Below are 12646 nucleotides of genomic sequence, written 5' to 3'. Positions count from 1 at the left end.
TGTGTGTGAATGTACCAGGTGGTATGGGAAAAAGGAGGGTGTAGGTCTCTGACTAATGATGGGAGGGGTCTGAGAGGAGATAAGGAGGTTGCTTCCTCTTTAAAAAGTTTATTTTTGGTTATAAAATTAGTATGTGATCATTGGAAATTATTAGAAAGACTAGAGAGATGAAGAAAAATAAAACATAAATCAAAATCACTCATAATGCCATCTTCCAGAGATAACAACTATTCACCTTTTGCTGAGGCACGTGTGCCGTGGGAGGGGAGGAGATTTTTGATGAAAAGGATGCCTTCAGGTACAAAGAATAGAAGTACATGGAGGACAGTGGGTTCTCAGTCCCCACCCCTCCCCTGGGCTGCCCAGAGATTCCTGTGACTGCCACCACCAGCTGGCTGCCCTAGGAATGGGGCCACTGCTCAGCACCATGTTTGGGCACGCCTGGGCTCAGGGTTGGGAGCTAACCTGGAAAGAGGACCCTGCTCTGGGAAGCTCCTAGTTAATGTGGAAGTACAGAGTGGACAGTGACTAGAACAGCAACAGGCCCATGAGAGAGCCCCAGCCCCAAAGCAGAGGTTCCTAGCCGGTGGCCATGGTGTCTCCACCCAGACTTCTAGTGGCAGCCACCATGTTGGTCAGCTCTGGGTCTCTGGGTGAGCGAGGCTAGGGGAGATTGTTTTTCACCCTGTAAGTTCTAATTCTAGGTGTTGGTTTTACCCTCCAGAGCTTCATGGAGTAAGTCCAGAGAGTATAAGCCATGGCAGTCCTTGTGCCTAGAACCTGCACCTATGTTCTTTGCCACATGTCAGCCAAACACCTCTAGCTCTCACACCCACTCCTCATGGGCAGCATGATTTTCACACCCTCTGGTGCTGGTATGGCTGAGGAGAGGTGGAGCCTTTGGCAAGGCTTCCTGGCACAGGTGAGACGAGAATGGTGCTTGGAGGGTATGGTGATGGCAGTGAAATGGGGAAGCCCATTCCAGGCCAGGGAATGGCATGCAGGAATGTTCATCCGTGGCAGGTGTGTGCACATGCCTGCGTGCGTGTGAGCTCTTGCCGGGGCCGGGCAGAAATCCCAGCCCCCTGGGCTCCCCCCAGCCCCATGCCCTTGTATAGCTGTCCCCATGCTCTCAGAGCTCCGAGGGTGGGGACGGAGCCCCCCCCCTCCACTACTGTACTCCTGTGGGGAGCCTACAGCAGCTAGCTGGGCTAGAGCCGAGTCTCTCAGGATCGTCTTGTCATCACAGCCGGAGTCAGCTGTTGGTTTGGGAAGCCTTCCCTGGTCCAGTGTTTCACCGTGCACAGCCAGAAATATAACCCTCCTGTTTGCCAAGAGCATTGGATCTTGGCAGGCATCCTCATGGCCTATTTTAAACTAAAGGGAGCCGAGAGAGGTGCCTCTGAGGCTGAGGACCCTTCCCTTGTGGATCCAGGGGGGCTGCTGGGTGCTTGTCACTTTCTCTGTCCATTGGCAGGTGGACAGCTGTCTTGTGGGACAGATGCAGGGGATGGGAAATGGGGCTGTTTAGGGCAGTGTAGAAGAGGCTTTATGTGATTGCACAGAGCCCCAAATTGCCATTGGGCGACTCGGTCTGTCTTCTCTGGCCTAGGTGCTGAGTGCCTCCAGGACTCAAACTTTTTTCCCATCCCTTTTCAGCCCTTAGACGCCCTCTTCCTTGTCTCCACCTCCCACCCCAACATCCCCGCATTGGAGGCCTAAATGGAAAGGGAGGAGGTCTTCTCATGTCAGGTGAGGAGGATTGGGAGAGCCATCTGCAGATCCACGGAGAATTGGACTCTGGTCCTCAGCCTTGGCCTCCCTGGGTTGCATCCGTGGCTGCCTTCCCAACCAGCTTGTGTCTGAGCTCCAGGCCCCACACCAACGCCCAGCACATTTCTCCCCCAAACAGAGGGCTCGAGGGGAAAATTCACTTCTGTCTCGCCCCTCTCATGATGACACCGATGGCCGCAGCAGTGATGGTGACGTCATCCAGTGCCTGCAGGACTTTCACAAGGTACCAGGCACTGCTTTCAGTGCTCTTGGTGCCCTGACTTGTTTTAGTTTTGGGACAACCCCGCAGGAGTTACCGTTAGCAAAACCCACCGAACAGATACGGCAGGTGAGTCGCAAAGGAACAGTGAATTGCCGAGGGCCTTGTTCCCAAGTGGGCCTTTCCCCAGTCTTGTTCTTTTAGGTTTGAGTTCGTGTCCGTTTTCACGCACGGACCCACTCACGGTGACAGGTGCATGCCGTGCACTCCCCATGGACTTTTCTCCCAGCAGCCTGCAACCACCATGCAGGAGGGATGCTCCACACGCACGTGTGTATTGACTGTTGAGCGAATTGTATTTGCCGGTTTCCAGGGGGCAGGGAGAGGCTGAAGAGGGGGCGGCAGCTGTCCCGTCGCCAGGAGAGATGTGCTGATGCCAACCTGCCCACAGCCATCAGTTCCCCTTTGTCTATTGGAGCCCAGAATAGCAGTCTGCAGTCAAGAGGGACTATGAGGAGGGAGGCACGTGGTTGGGCTGGAGGGCTGATGGGTGCAGGACGGTCAACCTTGGGGCTTCCGGCCTGGCTCCGCCTGGCCCGCCAGCTCCGGGCTTTTTATAGTGAGGCTGCGTGAGGCGAGCCCAGCGAGTTTGTGCATTGGCCGCATCTGACGGCGGCATGTAGACCCTTTGCAGGGGTGGCCTGAGGAGACGTGGCCCCTGGGCTGACCTGGGTTTGAGTCTCCACAGCAGCTGACTCGCCCTGCCCACAGCCCCATCGCGTAATGGGAGCAGCCGGTCAGCGCAACTGAAAAAGGAAACGGGCTGTGCCCTACCCAGCTCTATTATTAAACTTTTCTCTAGCACTTTCTCCCCACTCAGCCCTTTGCCACCATGTTCGTGAGATTGTCCCGGTGCCACCCCAAGGGGATGTGGCCATGGTTAAGTTGGTATTGGGAGGACATAATGGGTGCCAGGTTTGGTTTCAGACAAGCACCATTGGGATTTCCACCACCTCCCCCCGCCCCCCTTTTTTGGTGGCAGAAGAATGACTAGTTTGCAGAAGGAACTTCTTAGGGCACCTGGCCCCCTAGCCCAGAAGTCATAGAACCTTTCCCTTGAGGACACCCTTAGGATAAGGCAAGTCTTGTCTAGACAGACACATAGTCAATGAAATCCTGGTGCGGGCCAGTAAATGTACCTTTGAGGATATGGTGATATCAGGAGGTCTTAGCAGTCTCATGGGTCCAGAGAAGTGTGTCAGATTTGGCGGACGTGTGGTCCACGCAGGACCGAAGCTGGATTTCCCCTTCCTGTTTCAGGCATGGGCATCTGCTCTTCTTCGGTTCCTTGGATGGAAGGGAGGTTTTTCCCTCTCAAATCACATCCTAGCAGGTTAGGCTATTGGTCATTCACTCCTCTCTCCTTCCCTCCTCTCTCCCTTCCTCCTCCCTCCCTCCTTCCTTCAAGAAAGTTGAGGTTTACAGCAGAATTAAGAGGAAGGTATAGAGCTTTGCCTCCCACACATGCACAGTCCTCCTCACTGTCAACATCATTGACCAGAATGGTACATTTTTTACCAAGAATCGACCTGCATTGACACAGTAATCATCCAGAGTCCATGGTTTCCCTTAGGATTCACTCTTGGGGGAGTACATTCAGTGGGTTTGGGCAAACACATGTCATGTATCCATGTTGTGTCATACAGAGTTCTTTTACTGCCCTAAAATCCTCTCTGTGCCCCCTGTTCATGCCCCTACCCCTGCAACCACTGAGCTTTTTACTGTCTCCATAGTTCTGCCTTTTCTAGAATGTCATATGGTTGGCATCACACAGTGTGACTTCAGATGGGCTTCTTTCACTTAGTGATATGCATGTAAGTCTCTTCTGTGTCTCTTCATGGCTCGGTAGTCCATTTCTGTCCAGCACTGAAGGCAATTACATTGTCTGGACGGGCCACAGTTCATGATTCATTCGCCATCTCTTTTACAGAAGGCAGGGGACCTGTACCCACCCACAACTTAACTAGACCCATTCCCCCATCAAGGCTTCTTTGCAGAAGTGTCTCCACTCCCACCCCTTTTGTTGTTTTGCCCATGCTTTCCATTTGTGGGTGTCAGGGAGGTGATGAAGGGACGAGAAGGAGGGAAGAGAGCGGTTAAGGGTGCCGGCAGTTGGAGGGGGCAGGACTGCCAGGCCTGAGGCCTAGTGATGAGCTAGTGAGAAGCCTGGGAGCCCAGCCCCAGCCAGTTAGGGGCCAGGAGCTGCCCAAGGCATGGTGCTGGAAGGGTAAGATGCTGTTGAACACAGCCCTCGGTGCCTCAGAGGTGATGGGGCAGGGACCATGTGGAACCTGAGGAGGCCCTCCTGCAGGGGTCTGGCACGGCCGAATCCCCAAGGCTGAGGCCACAGGCCTGGTGCTCGACACCTCGCTATGACAGGAGGTGTCTGGTTCCCTACAGAAGGCAAGCGGGTTATAAATAGTTGATGACGGGCTGCGGTAGCGTAATTGTCGATTTTGAGAGTGCCCTGGCTAGGGTTAGGAGGGATGGCTAAGGTTAAATTCAGCCCCGTTGGCTGATTGGCATTTCTTAAGCGAAGTGCTAATCTCTTCAGGAGGTCAGATAAGCTCCCTAGCGGCGCCCCTGATCTTAACTTTGAGGCCAGGTTAACTCTTTCCAGGGGACTGCAGAAGAACCCCAAAGTTGTGACTATTCCACATGGCCTAAAACAACAGCAGAGCTGGACTTGGGCAGGGCCCAGCCCGGGGAGGGCTGGTTCCTGAAATACAGAGAGGACTTTGCTATGTGACCATCGCTCCAACCAGGCCATCTGAATGGAGGGCTATCCTGGGACAGCCTTGTGGCTAATGAGGACAGAAACTACTTCTCCCTGGGAGGTAGCAGAGGCCTCAGGGCTAAGTTGGGTGGAAGGTGCCCAGCAGGCAGCATTGAAGGCTGGGGATGCCTTTTACCACCAGTTCTGTGTGCCAACAACCCCCCACAGTCTGATGAGTTAGGAGACCCTTCCCTGCCCAATTTCCAGTGACTCTCAAAAGTAAAAGCAGAAAGCTCCCCTCTGTGTTCACTGGGCTTTTGGGGTTTCCTGCTACCACCTAGCCCGCTGGAGGCATAATGCCTTACCCTGTTTGCAGAGTAAGGGGAAGTTTCTAGCCCCGCTTACCTAACTCCAGGGGCCCCTGGGGGCAGCAGGTAGGCAGTTCTCTATGGCCAGAGATGGAGATGCCTGTCCTTTCCCCTTCCAGGGTGTGGGGGTTCTGGCTCAGCCTTCTTTGGGTCTGATCTGCTTCCCTCCCAAAGCCGGGGGTGCTGCTCTGTTTCCTTCTATGAGGGATAGGCTGTGCTCCTGGGTTTCTTGGAACCTCCCCCACTAGGACTGTAAAGCCTGGTCCCTGTGGAGTGTCATGGCCCCCAGTGGGCCGTCTTCTGCTTTATGGCTGCTGTATCTCTGCAGTGCTCACTGCCCCGTCACAGAGCTGTGGCATCCAAGAACAACAGCAACTGCTTGTTCCATTATAAACTCAACTAGCTGAAACCCGCTGAGATGGGGGGGGGGGGATAAATTATTCCCAACAAGCTCTCCTGTTAGAAGCCAGACCCCTCCACTGCTACCGCCTGGCTCCCCTTTGCAGGCATCTCAGCAGGGTTTCTGGAGCCTGCTTGCTGGCTGTCCCCTTCCAATGCCCTTCCTACCTGCTGTCATGGCTTCTTCCTAATCACCAGCTGTGACAAGTCAGGAGGCTTTGGGCAGAGGACTAAAACTGCTGGTGCCCAGAAATGGAGAGGATTGGATTTTATTCCTTCTGTTTCTTTCTGCTCTTCATCCGCGAAAGATATCTCTGAAGGAGCAGAATCTTAGCAGGTCTTGCAAGGTGACTCAGGAGAAGGGGGATCTGCCTTCCAGGCTGGAGCTACTTGGGTGGTGATGAGTGGCTCACAAGGGATATCCTAGGAGATGAGCTTGGGGTTGGCTCACAGAGGACCTTGACTATTAGGCCAGAGGGTTTGGGCTCCTCACACAAGTATGGGGAGCCGGTGGAGCTCCTGCATATAGAAACAACATGGTAAAGCTATCTTAGAAAGAATAATTGGGGCAAGGGAGAGAGGGGTGCTAGGATGGCATTGGCAAGTATGGGGAGGGGTGTCTCAAGGTCTAGTTGAGAGCTGAGCCATCTGCAGGTGCAGCTTGACAATCTCTTGGGTGGAATTCACACTCTGGTATCCTAGCCCATAGACTCCAGGAGTTCAGGAAGGGAAAGCCTTGGCCAGGTTCATTTTGTGTCCAAGTGCCCTGGGCCCAGGACGTGTTCTCTCTACCCAGCCCAGGTTCTCTCTGGGGCTCACAGTCTTCTGGTGTTCTCTCTGGTGGGAGGGGAAGGAGAAGGCAGGCCCTCCTTTTCTGGAGGGAGGAAGACCTCAGTGAGTGTTTTTGCCTCAGTGAGTGTTTTTGCCTGGGCAGTGCAGCTAGTCATCTCCTTCAGGGAACAACTAAGGGTGGAGGGAGCCTTGAATCCTTCCCTGGGTTTTGAGCTGCTATTTGATTAGAAACCAAGGTGTCAGGTGCATTGGTTCTTATCTTGCTTCTTTGCCCTCCCACCGAGGCTGCAAGCAGCTTGAGGTTAACCCCAGATCCCAAGCACTGTTGGATAACACTGTGCCATGACCTTTCCCCTGGAGCTCCAGTGCCTTCCCCCAGGGACTTCTGCCATGATTGGGAATGACAGGTTGGTCTGGGAGCAGGCTTCCCTTGGCAGCTCCCAACAGAGATTCCCTGGAATCAGAATGCACATGGTCTCTGTGGACAACATGGCATGCTACCGGAGCCCTCTGGCAGCTTCACCACATCCCTCTCTTGTGCTTTAGGTGAGGTCCCAGGACAAGGCAGCTGATGCATGAGTGATGGTGACACCTAGACATCCCAGCACCTGAGGAGCAGAAGGATGAACTCATCTAATTAGAAAGAGTGTGTGGATTGAGCCCCTAGCATCCTTGGAAAAAGAATTTGACACGAGCGTCCATTCTATAGCTGGCACTATATTGCACAACCTCGTGAGTTTGGTATTATCTCTATTTTGTTAACGGGAAATTAAGGCCCAGAGAGATTAACTAGCTTTCTTAAGGTTGCATGGCCAGGGCAGGGGTTTTAACTCACTCGAGGCCATTGACTTTATAGCCCATATTCCATCTTGTCCTTGTTTGCCAGGGCTACTTAGAGCCCAGGACATTCTCTCTATGCTGCTACTCAGTACCCTGCTACCACTCCCATGATCTTGGGGATGCTCGAGAAGCATCATCTGTGTGTACTAAATGCTACTTTAGAGGAAAGTTCTTGAGGATGGAGGATTTCCAAGTCCTGGTCTCCTCCCTCCCTTAATCCCTCCTGCCTACAGAGATTTATTGAACCTTTGTCGCATGCCCGGCACAGTGCAGCACCCGAGAGATGCACAAGGAAACGTCAGAGCTCTTATCTCCTGGAATTCATATTCTTATAGGGGAGGCAGACAATAATATACAAACACTTCAAGTAATAACAGATTGTCATACAAGATGAGAAGGAAGCAAGGGAAACTTAAAGGGTAAGACTAAGCCAACCACATGACTACCTAGGGAAGAACGTTCTGGGCAAAGGAAACACCAAATGCAAAGTAGCATGGTGTACCTTGGGAACCAACAAAGGAGGGTGTGTGGGAGCAGAGCACGGAGGAGGTGAGGAAGGCAGAGGCCAGATCACACCGGGACTTGCAGGCTGTGGCAAGGATTTGGAATTAGGAGCCTGAACCAGCCTGCTCTGTGGCAGCTGGGAAAGCAGAACACGAGTGCAGAAGTTCAAGAAGAGATGGCAGCAGTGGAGATGGAGAGAAGGAGAGACCAGAGACAGAACCAGCTAGTTGGACCAGAAACAGAAATTGGAGGCAGAACCAGCTGGACATGTGGATGGATGGCGTGGGACACCTGATCAGGCGAGGAGCCCCTGGTGACACACAGGTTCCCTGCAGCCAGAACATCAAGATTTCTCCTGTGAACTGATCGAGAGATCCCTGTGAAGCATCTGGGTCGAGAGAATAAATAGGCAAGTGGGTTCCCAAGTCTGGAGCCCAGAGAGGGGATGCCTGCTTCAGCCCTGCGGTGGTCAAGTGGAGCTCTCTGAGATGCTGGGAGGCGCTCATGCTGCTAGACTATGGAAAGACAGTGAGATGATTGCATGAATGAGTCATACAAAGGAAGGATGTTGATAATCCCTGTGGTCACATGCTTTGGGGCAGGGATGGGGATGTAGCTGCATTTAATATGACATTTCTGTGCTGCTGAAGAATTTGGATGCATTTGGTGTTCATGGAGACAGGGCTTGCTTGACCGTTATGGTCCTTGACAGTGGAAGTGGGTGTGCCTTTGTGTGCCTTTTCCCCAGAGTACTAGCTGGGCACCTCACAGAAAAATCGTACCGTCTTAGTCCCATCCTGCTGGGAGCTTGCCTTCGAGAAAATAGCCACAACTTGAAAAACACCTTTTGGGAGCCTACTAGATATGAGGCACAGTAGGAGATGTAAGATAAGAATTGGCTTAAGCAAGACCAACAAGGAGCAAACAGCTGCCAGGCAAAATGGGTTAGGTACCCGTTTTGTTCCACGGACATGGAAGGGCAGGTGGAAGTTGGCGCGGGTAGAGGTCATGGACCCTCCATGGGAAGGATGGGCATTGATGAGCAGTAGAGGGTGAAGTGAAGGGTGTGGCTGGTAAGGGAAGAGCTAGAGGGTAGGCATACAGGCCAAAGGGCTGGGGTGTATCACAGAGGGACAAGTACCCCAGATTGTAGGGGATAGTGGTGCACTAATGATGAAGAGTTGAGCCCATACGTATGTAGAAGATCTCAAATGAGTGCCTTGCTGGAGAGTTCCAGCCACATGGTGTGGGCTGCAGGAGCCCTCCAGGGTCTGGACTAGGAGGCATGATGATATGCTCGGGACAGAGCATTTGAATTGTGGTAATGACAGAGAGGAGGTGGGATGACCAACAGGGCCACCTCCCAGTGTTCCAGCCAAAGGGGTGAGAGCAGGAACCAGACTGAGGGTGTGGAGAGGATGAAGTGAACCCAGGAGCTTTGCAGGGATATGGCCAACAGATTTGAGATGGACAAGATGCAGAAGGGCAACGATGACAGTGACAGTGGTGCACCTTGATGATGCTAGGCCATGCTCTTGTTCTGAGAGCTTTACAAGTTTTATTCTTTTTACTTCTTTTAAGATTCTATTTATTTATTTATTTGAGAGAGAGTGAGCATGAGCAAGGGGAGAGGGGGAAGGAGAAGCAGACTACCCTCTGAGTAGGGAACCTGATGCAGGGCTCCATCCCAGGACCCTGAGATCATGACCTGAGCTGAGGGCAGATGCTTCATAGACTGAGCCACCCTGGTGCCCCTGTAAGTTTTATTCTATTTAATTTTCACAACCACCTTGTAAGGTAAATATATTAAGTGGATTTTTTTGGAGATAGCACTCTTCTGTCCATTTTACAGATGAGAAGTCAGAGTCACAGAGGCCAACCAGCCCAGTTACATTTGGTAGGGGGTGGAACTGGGATTCACAAACCAAGTGTTCACTCCAGAGCTTGGCGTGAACAGAATGGAAGAAGAGATGAAGGAAATATGTCCGCAAGGTCGGGGACACGGTAGAGAAGCACATTTCAGGAGACTGGGACAGACACCCTGATCCAGAAGACATTGTTCACATGGCAGCGACATCATGGAAAAGAAGTACCATCGTTCAGTGCAAGCAAAGGATCTCAGGCATTTTGTGACCTGAGGGGCAGAGTGGCCACCTGGAGCAGGTGGCATGATCCCCACCTGAGTCCAGTGCCTTTGGTGTTTACAGTGTCATGCTCACAGACAGGACTGGTGAACCCCAACATGGAATCACGCCCCCTCCCACAGCAGTGGTTCGGGTGCTGGCTAAGCACCCCTCCTTTCTGGGCCTCAGTGACCTGCTTTCTGCAGAAAGGACAGAATCTGGAGGAGTACCTTGGAGGTTCGCTTTTGCAGAGAGGTCAGAATTTTCCTGAAGTGAAGCCAGGCTCTAGCTCCCCTGAGCAGCCGGTACCACTGATGTTAAGGGTTCAACGTACAAATAAAAAAAAAAATGTTTTAAAGTAACTTCTACTTCCAAAGATGCACAGCTGCCAAGTGAATGGGAGCGGCCCCTTTCCCTATTAATTTGAGGGTGTCTATTTTGTGGGTGCCCCTGGAGGCCACACCCTAGTCTTTCCACCTACAGTGTTGTTTTTTCTAGTTCTTCTGACTCCCGTGTCAGCCTATATCTCAAAAAACACTCTTGAGAGCTTAAGGGAAATGTGTAGCTGCAAAGTGCAAGCGTCTGCATTCTGCTGTGTCCTCATCCCTCTCTGGCTACTGCTCTCTCTTGCTCTCTTTCTTTCTTTCTGTTGAATAAGCAAAAGGAAGAGCAAATTTATTCCTTGGGATCTCATATGAAAATGCGTAGTAATTGTTTCTTTTTGCTATTGTCAATATGTTTCTGTTCCATTCCCTGAACTGTGTTCTCCGTGCCTCTGCCAGCTCTCAGTTTAATGTGTAGGTTCTTTTTCTCTCTGTTTGCCCTTATAAAATGGCATCATTTGCCCCCTCTAGGCCTTGATGAAGGGAGTACTTATCTCTGTGTGTGTGTGTGTGTGTGTGTGTGTGTGTGTGTGTGTGTGTGTGGCAGGGGTAGGAGAGGGGAGGGAGGGACTACTGGGGTTTGCTTTAGATCTAGGCCTCCCTGCAGCCTAGACGTGATCAAAGCCCTCACTTTACTCTGCTCCTTCCAGGTATGGGAAGTGCCTGAGCTCAGAAGTAATCGATTCTGATTTATATCCAGGTTGGGGTATAATTAGCAGTCTTGATTTAATGTCACTGTGGCCTGAAACGCTGCCATCTCTTTGCTCTGAGTGTCAATACACGGCAGGTCCCTGGGGCAGGGGCTGAATGGGTATCTGACTGAATCCTCGACTGGGGACCCCAGCAAGTCTCCTGTCCCAGTGTGGTCTGGTAACTGGGGGGTTTAGATCACCAGGTAACCCTACATGACAGCACTTCTCAGGCCCGGCTCAGGGCCTGGCATTTCCCCTCTCTGCTCCGTCCTGCGAGAGTGGAGGGGAACCTCTTCCTGAGATGGGGAGCAGGATGCAGGCCCGCAGTGTGTGAGCCTGTCCCTCAACCCCGAAGACCTTGTTGGGCTCTTCCCCCGGAGAGTGGACTAACCTTGGGCATCTCACCTAACTCACACAGCTAGAGTAAGGATTGAGCAGAAGTGGAATCCCAGATATTAAAGCTGGAAGGGATCTGGGATATTATGAAGTTCAATCTTTTGTTTTATGAGTGGGGGAGCTGACAGGCTAGGAAGATCAATCTTCTTGCCAGAGGTCTGCGGCCGTTGACTCCACTGTGCGGGTGCTGCGCAGTCAGGTTCATTTCACCGCTCCCTCTAACGGCTTACCTGTCGACGAACTCAAAAACATATGTAGGGCCGCACACCTCTCTGTGTGTGGTGGTGGACAGACAGCTGGCCTGTCTCCCACCATATGCTTGAAGCGTGTCAGGGATGGAAGGCGGTTAGCTCATGTGCTGCTGTCACACCAGGGATGGGGAGGCACTCCTGTTGCTGAGCTGAAAACTCGCCTTGCTTCCATGTCCCCATGTCCCTTCTTCACTTGGGCTCAGTTGATACCTGGCTCTTGATAAACTAGGACCTCTCTGTGCCCAACACTGAGCTCTTTGCCAGGCAAACGCACAGACAGATGTGACGGGAGGTACCTGCACACAGCCGTCCTAGGCTGGGACGCACACCCAGCAAGGGTCAGTACTGGAAAGGTGGAAGGAAGTTCTAAGGCTGATGAGTGGTCGGGCAGTTGAGCCACTGCAGCGTGTTGTGGTCAGGGTGGTGTTGGCCAGCCTGGAAGAAGAGGGGGACATCAGCTGGCTTCGAAGGTCCCAGATTGGATCGAGAAAGGTGAGAAGGAGCCTAGTTTACCTGGTTCTAGGTAGGAGGAGAGGCTGTGAGCAAGGCATGGAGACAGAGATGCGTAAGGTGCATTTGGGGGACTTGGCGGTTCACACAGGGGTGTGGGGAAGCTCCATGAGAATAACATTTTTACCTTTAGAGGTGGCTCTCTAGCGTTAGTGATTGGGCAGGCCAGTGTCTGATTAGATTTAGCTTGTCTAAAGTGGCAGTTGGTGTCATGATTTTGGTTCAGAGCGTTGCCGAGAACCTGATGTTATGTGTGGCCAACACTTGCTTACCCGCCCCGAGGATGGAATGGGCCCCAAGAGAGGCACAGTGACTTCCTGTGTCTCCCTCTTTCTGAGAAGGCTGGGTCAAATGGGGCCCTTGGGATCCGGGGAGAGGAGGCCGTGAGCCCTAGTCTTACTTTGGATTCACTTTGGTCCTTTTTGGGTCACAGAGCTCGACTTCTTGCCCGCCTGCCCGCCTCAGCCCGCCTCCCCGAGAGCTGGCTTTCCGCTTATCTTAATTTATTGATGAAAACTTGTTTTACGGTCCAGAGCACAGACGGCAGCAGCTCCCTGCCAAAAGAAAGCAGCTCACAAATCGGGAAAGCGAGCTGCCTCCCGGAGATGAGTGGCTGGGG

The 12646-nt window shown here is 52.5% G+C and overlaps 1 protein-coding gene across 19 annotated transcripts in view; it reads left to right on the top strand.

Annotated features, from left to right (window-relative positions):
* Nucleotides 1-12646, top strand: part of TSPAN9 (tetraspanin 9) — a 199958-nt gene that overhangs the window by 167528 nt on the left and 19784 nt on the right. The window contains exons 5-7 of one of the 19 annotated variants that reach the window (XM_077871450.1): nucleotides 725-922; nucleotides 1660-1752; nucleotides 1913-2122. The exons of 17 other annotated variants lie outside the window; for them this stretch is intronic. In XM_077871450.1, coding sequence (XP_077727576.1) covers nucleotides 1723-1752; nucleotides 1913-2122 — 240 coding nt within the window. In that variant the 5' untranslated portion in view covers nucleotides 725-922; nucleotides 1660-1722. The remainder of the gene's footprint in view (nucleotides 1-724; nucleotides 923-1659; nucleotides 1753-1912; nucleotides 2123-12646) is intronic. One more of the 19 variants, XM_077871451.1, reaches the window with a different exon arrangement.

Source organism: Canis aureus, chromosome 25, assembly GCF_053574225.1.
Source record: "Canis aureus isolate CA01 chromosome 25, VMU_Caureus_v.1.0, whole genome shotgun sequence".
Taxonomy (NCBI): Eukaryota; Metazoa; Chordata; class Mammalia; order Carnivora; family Canidae; genus Canis; species Canis aureus.
This window is presented reverse-complemented; position numbering and strand designations above follow the sequence as displayed.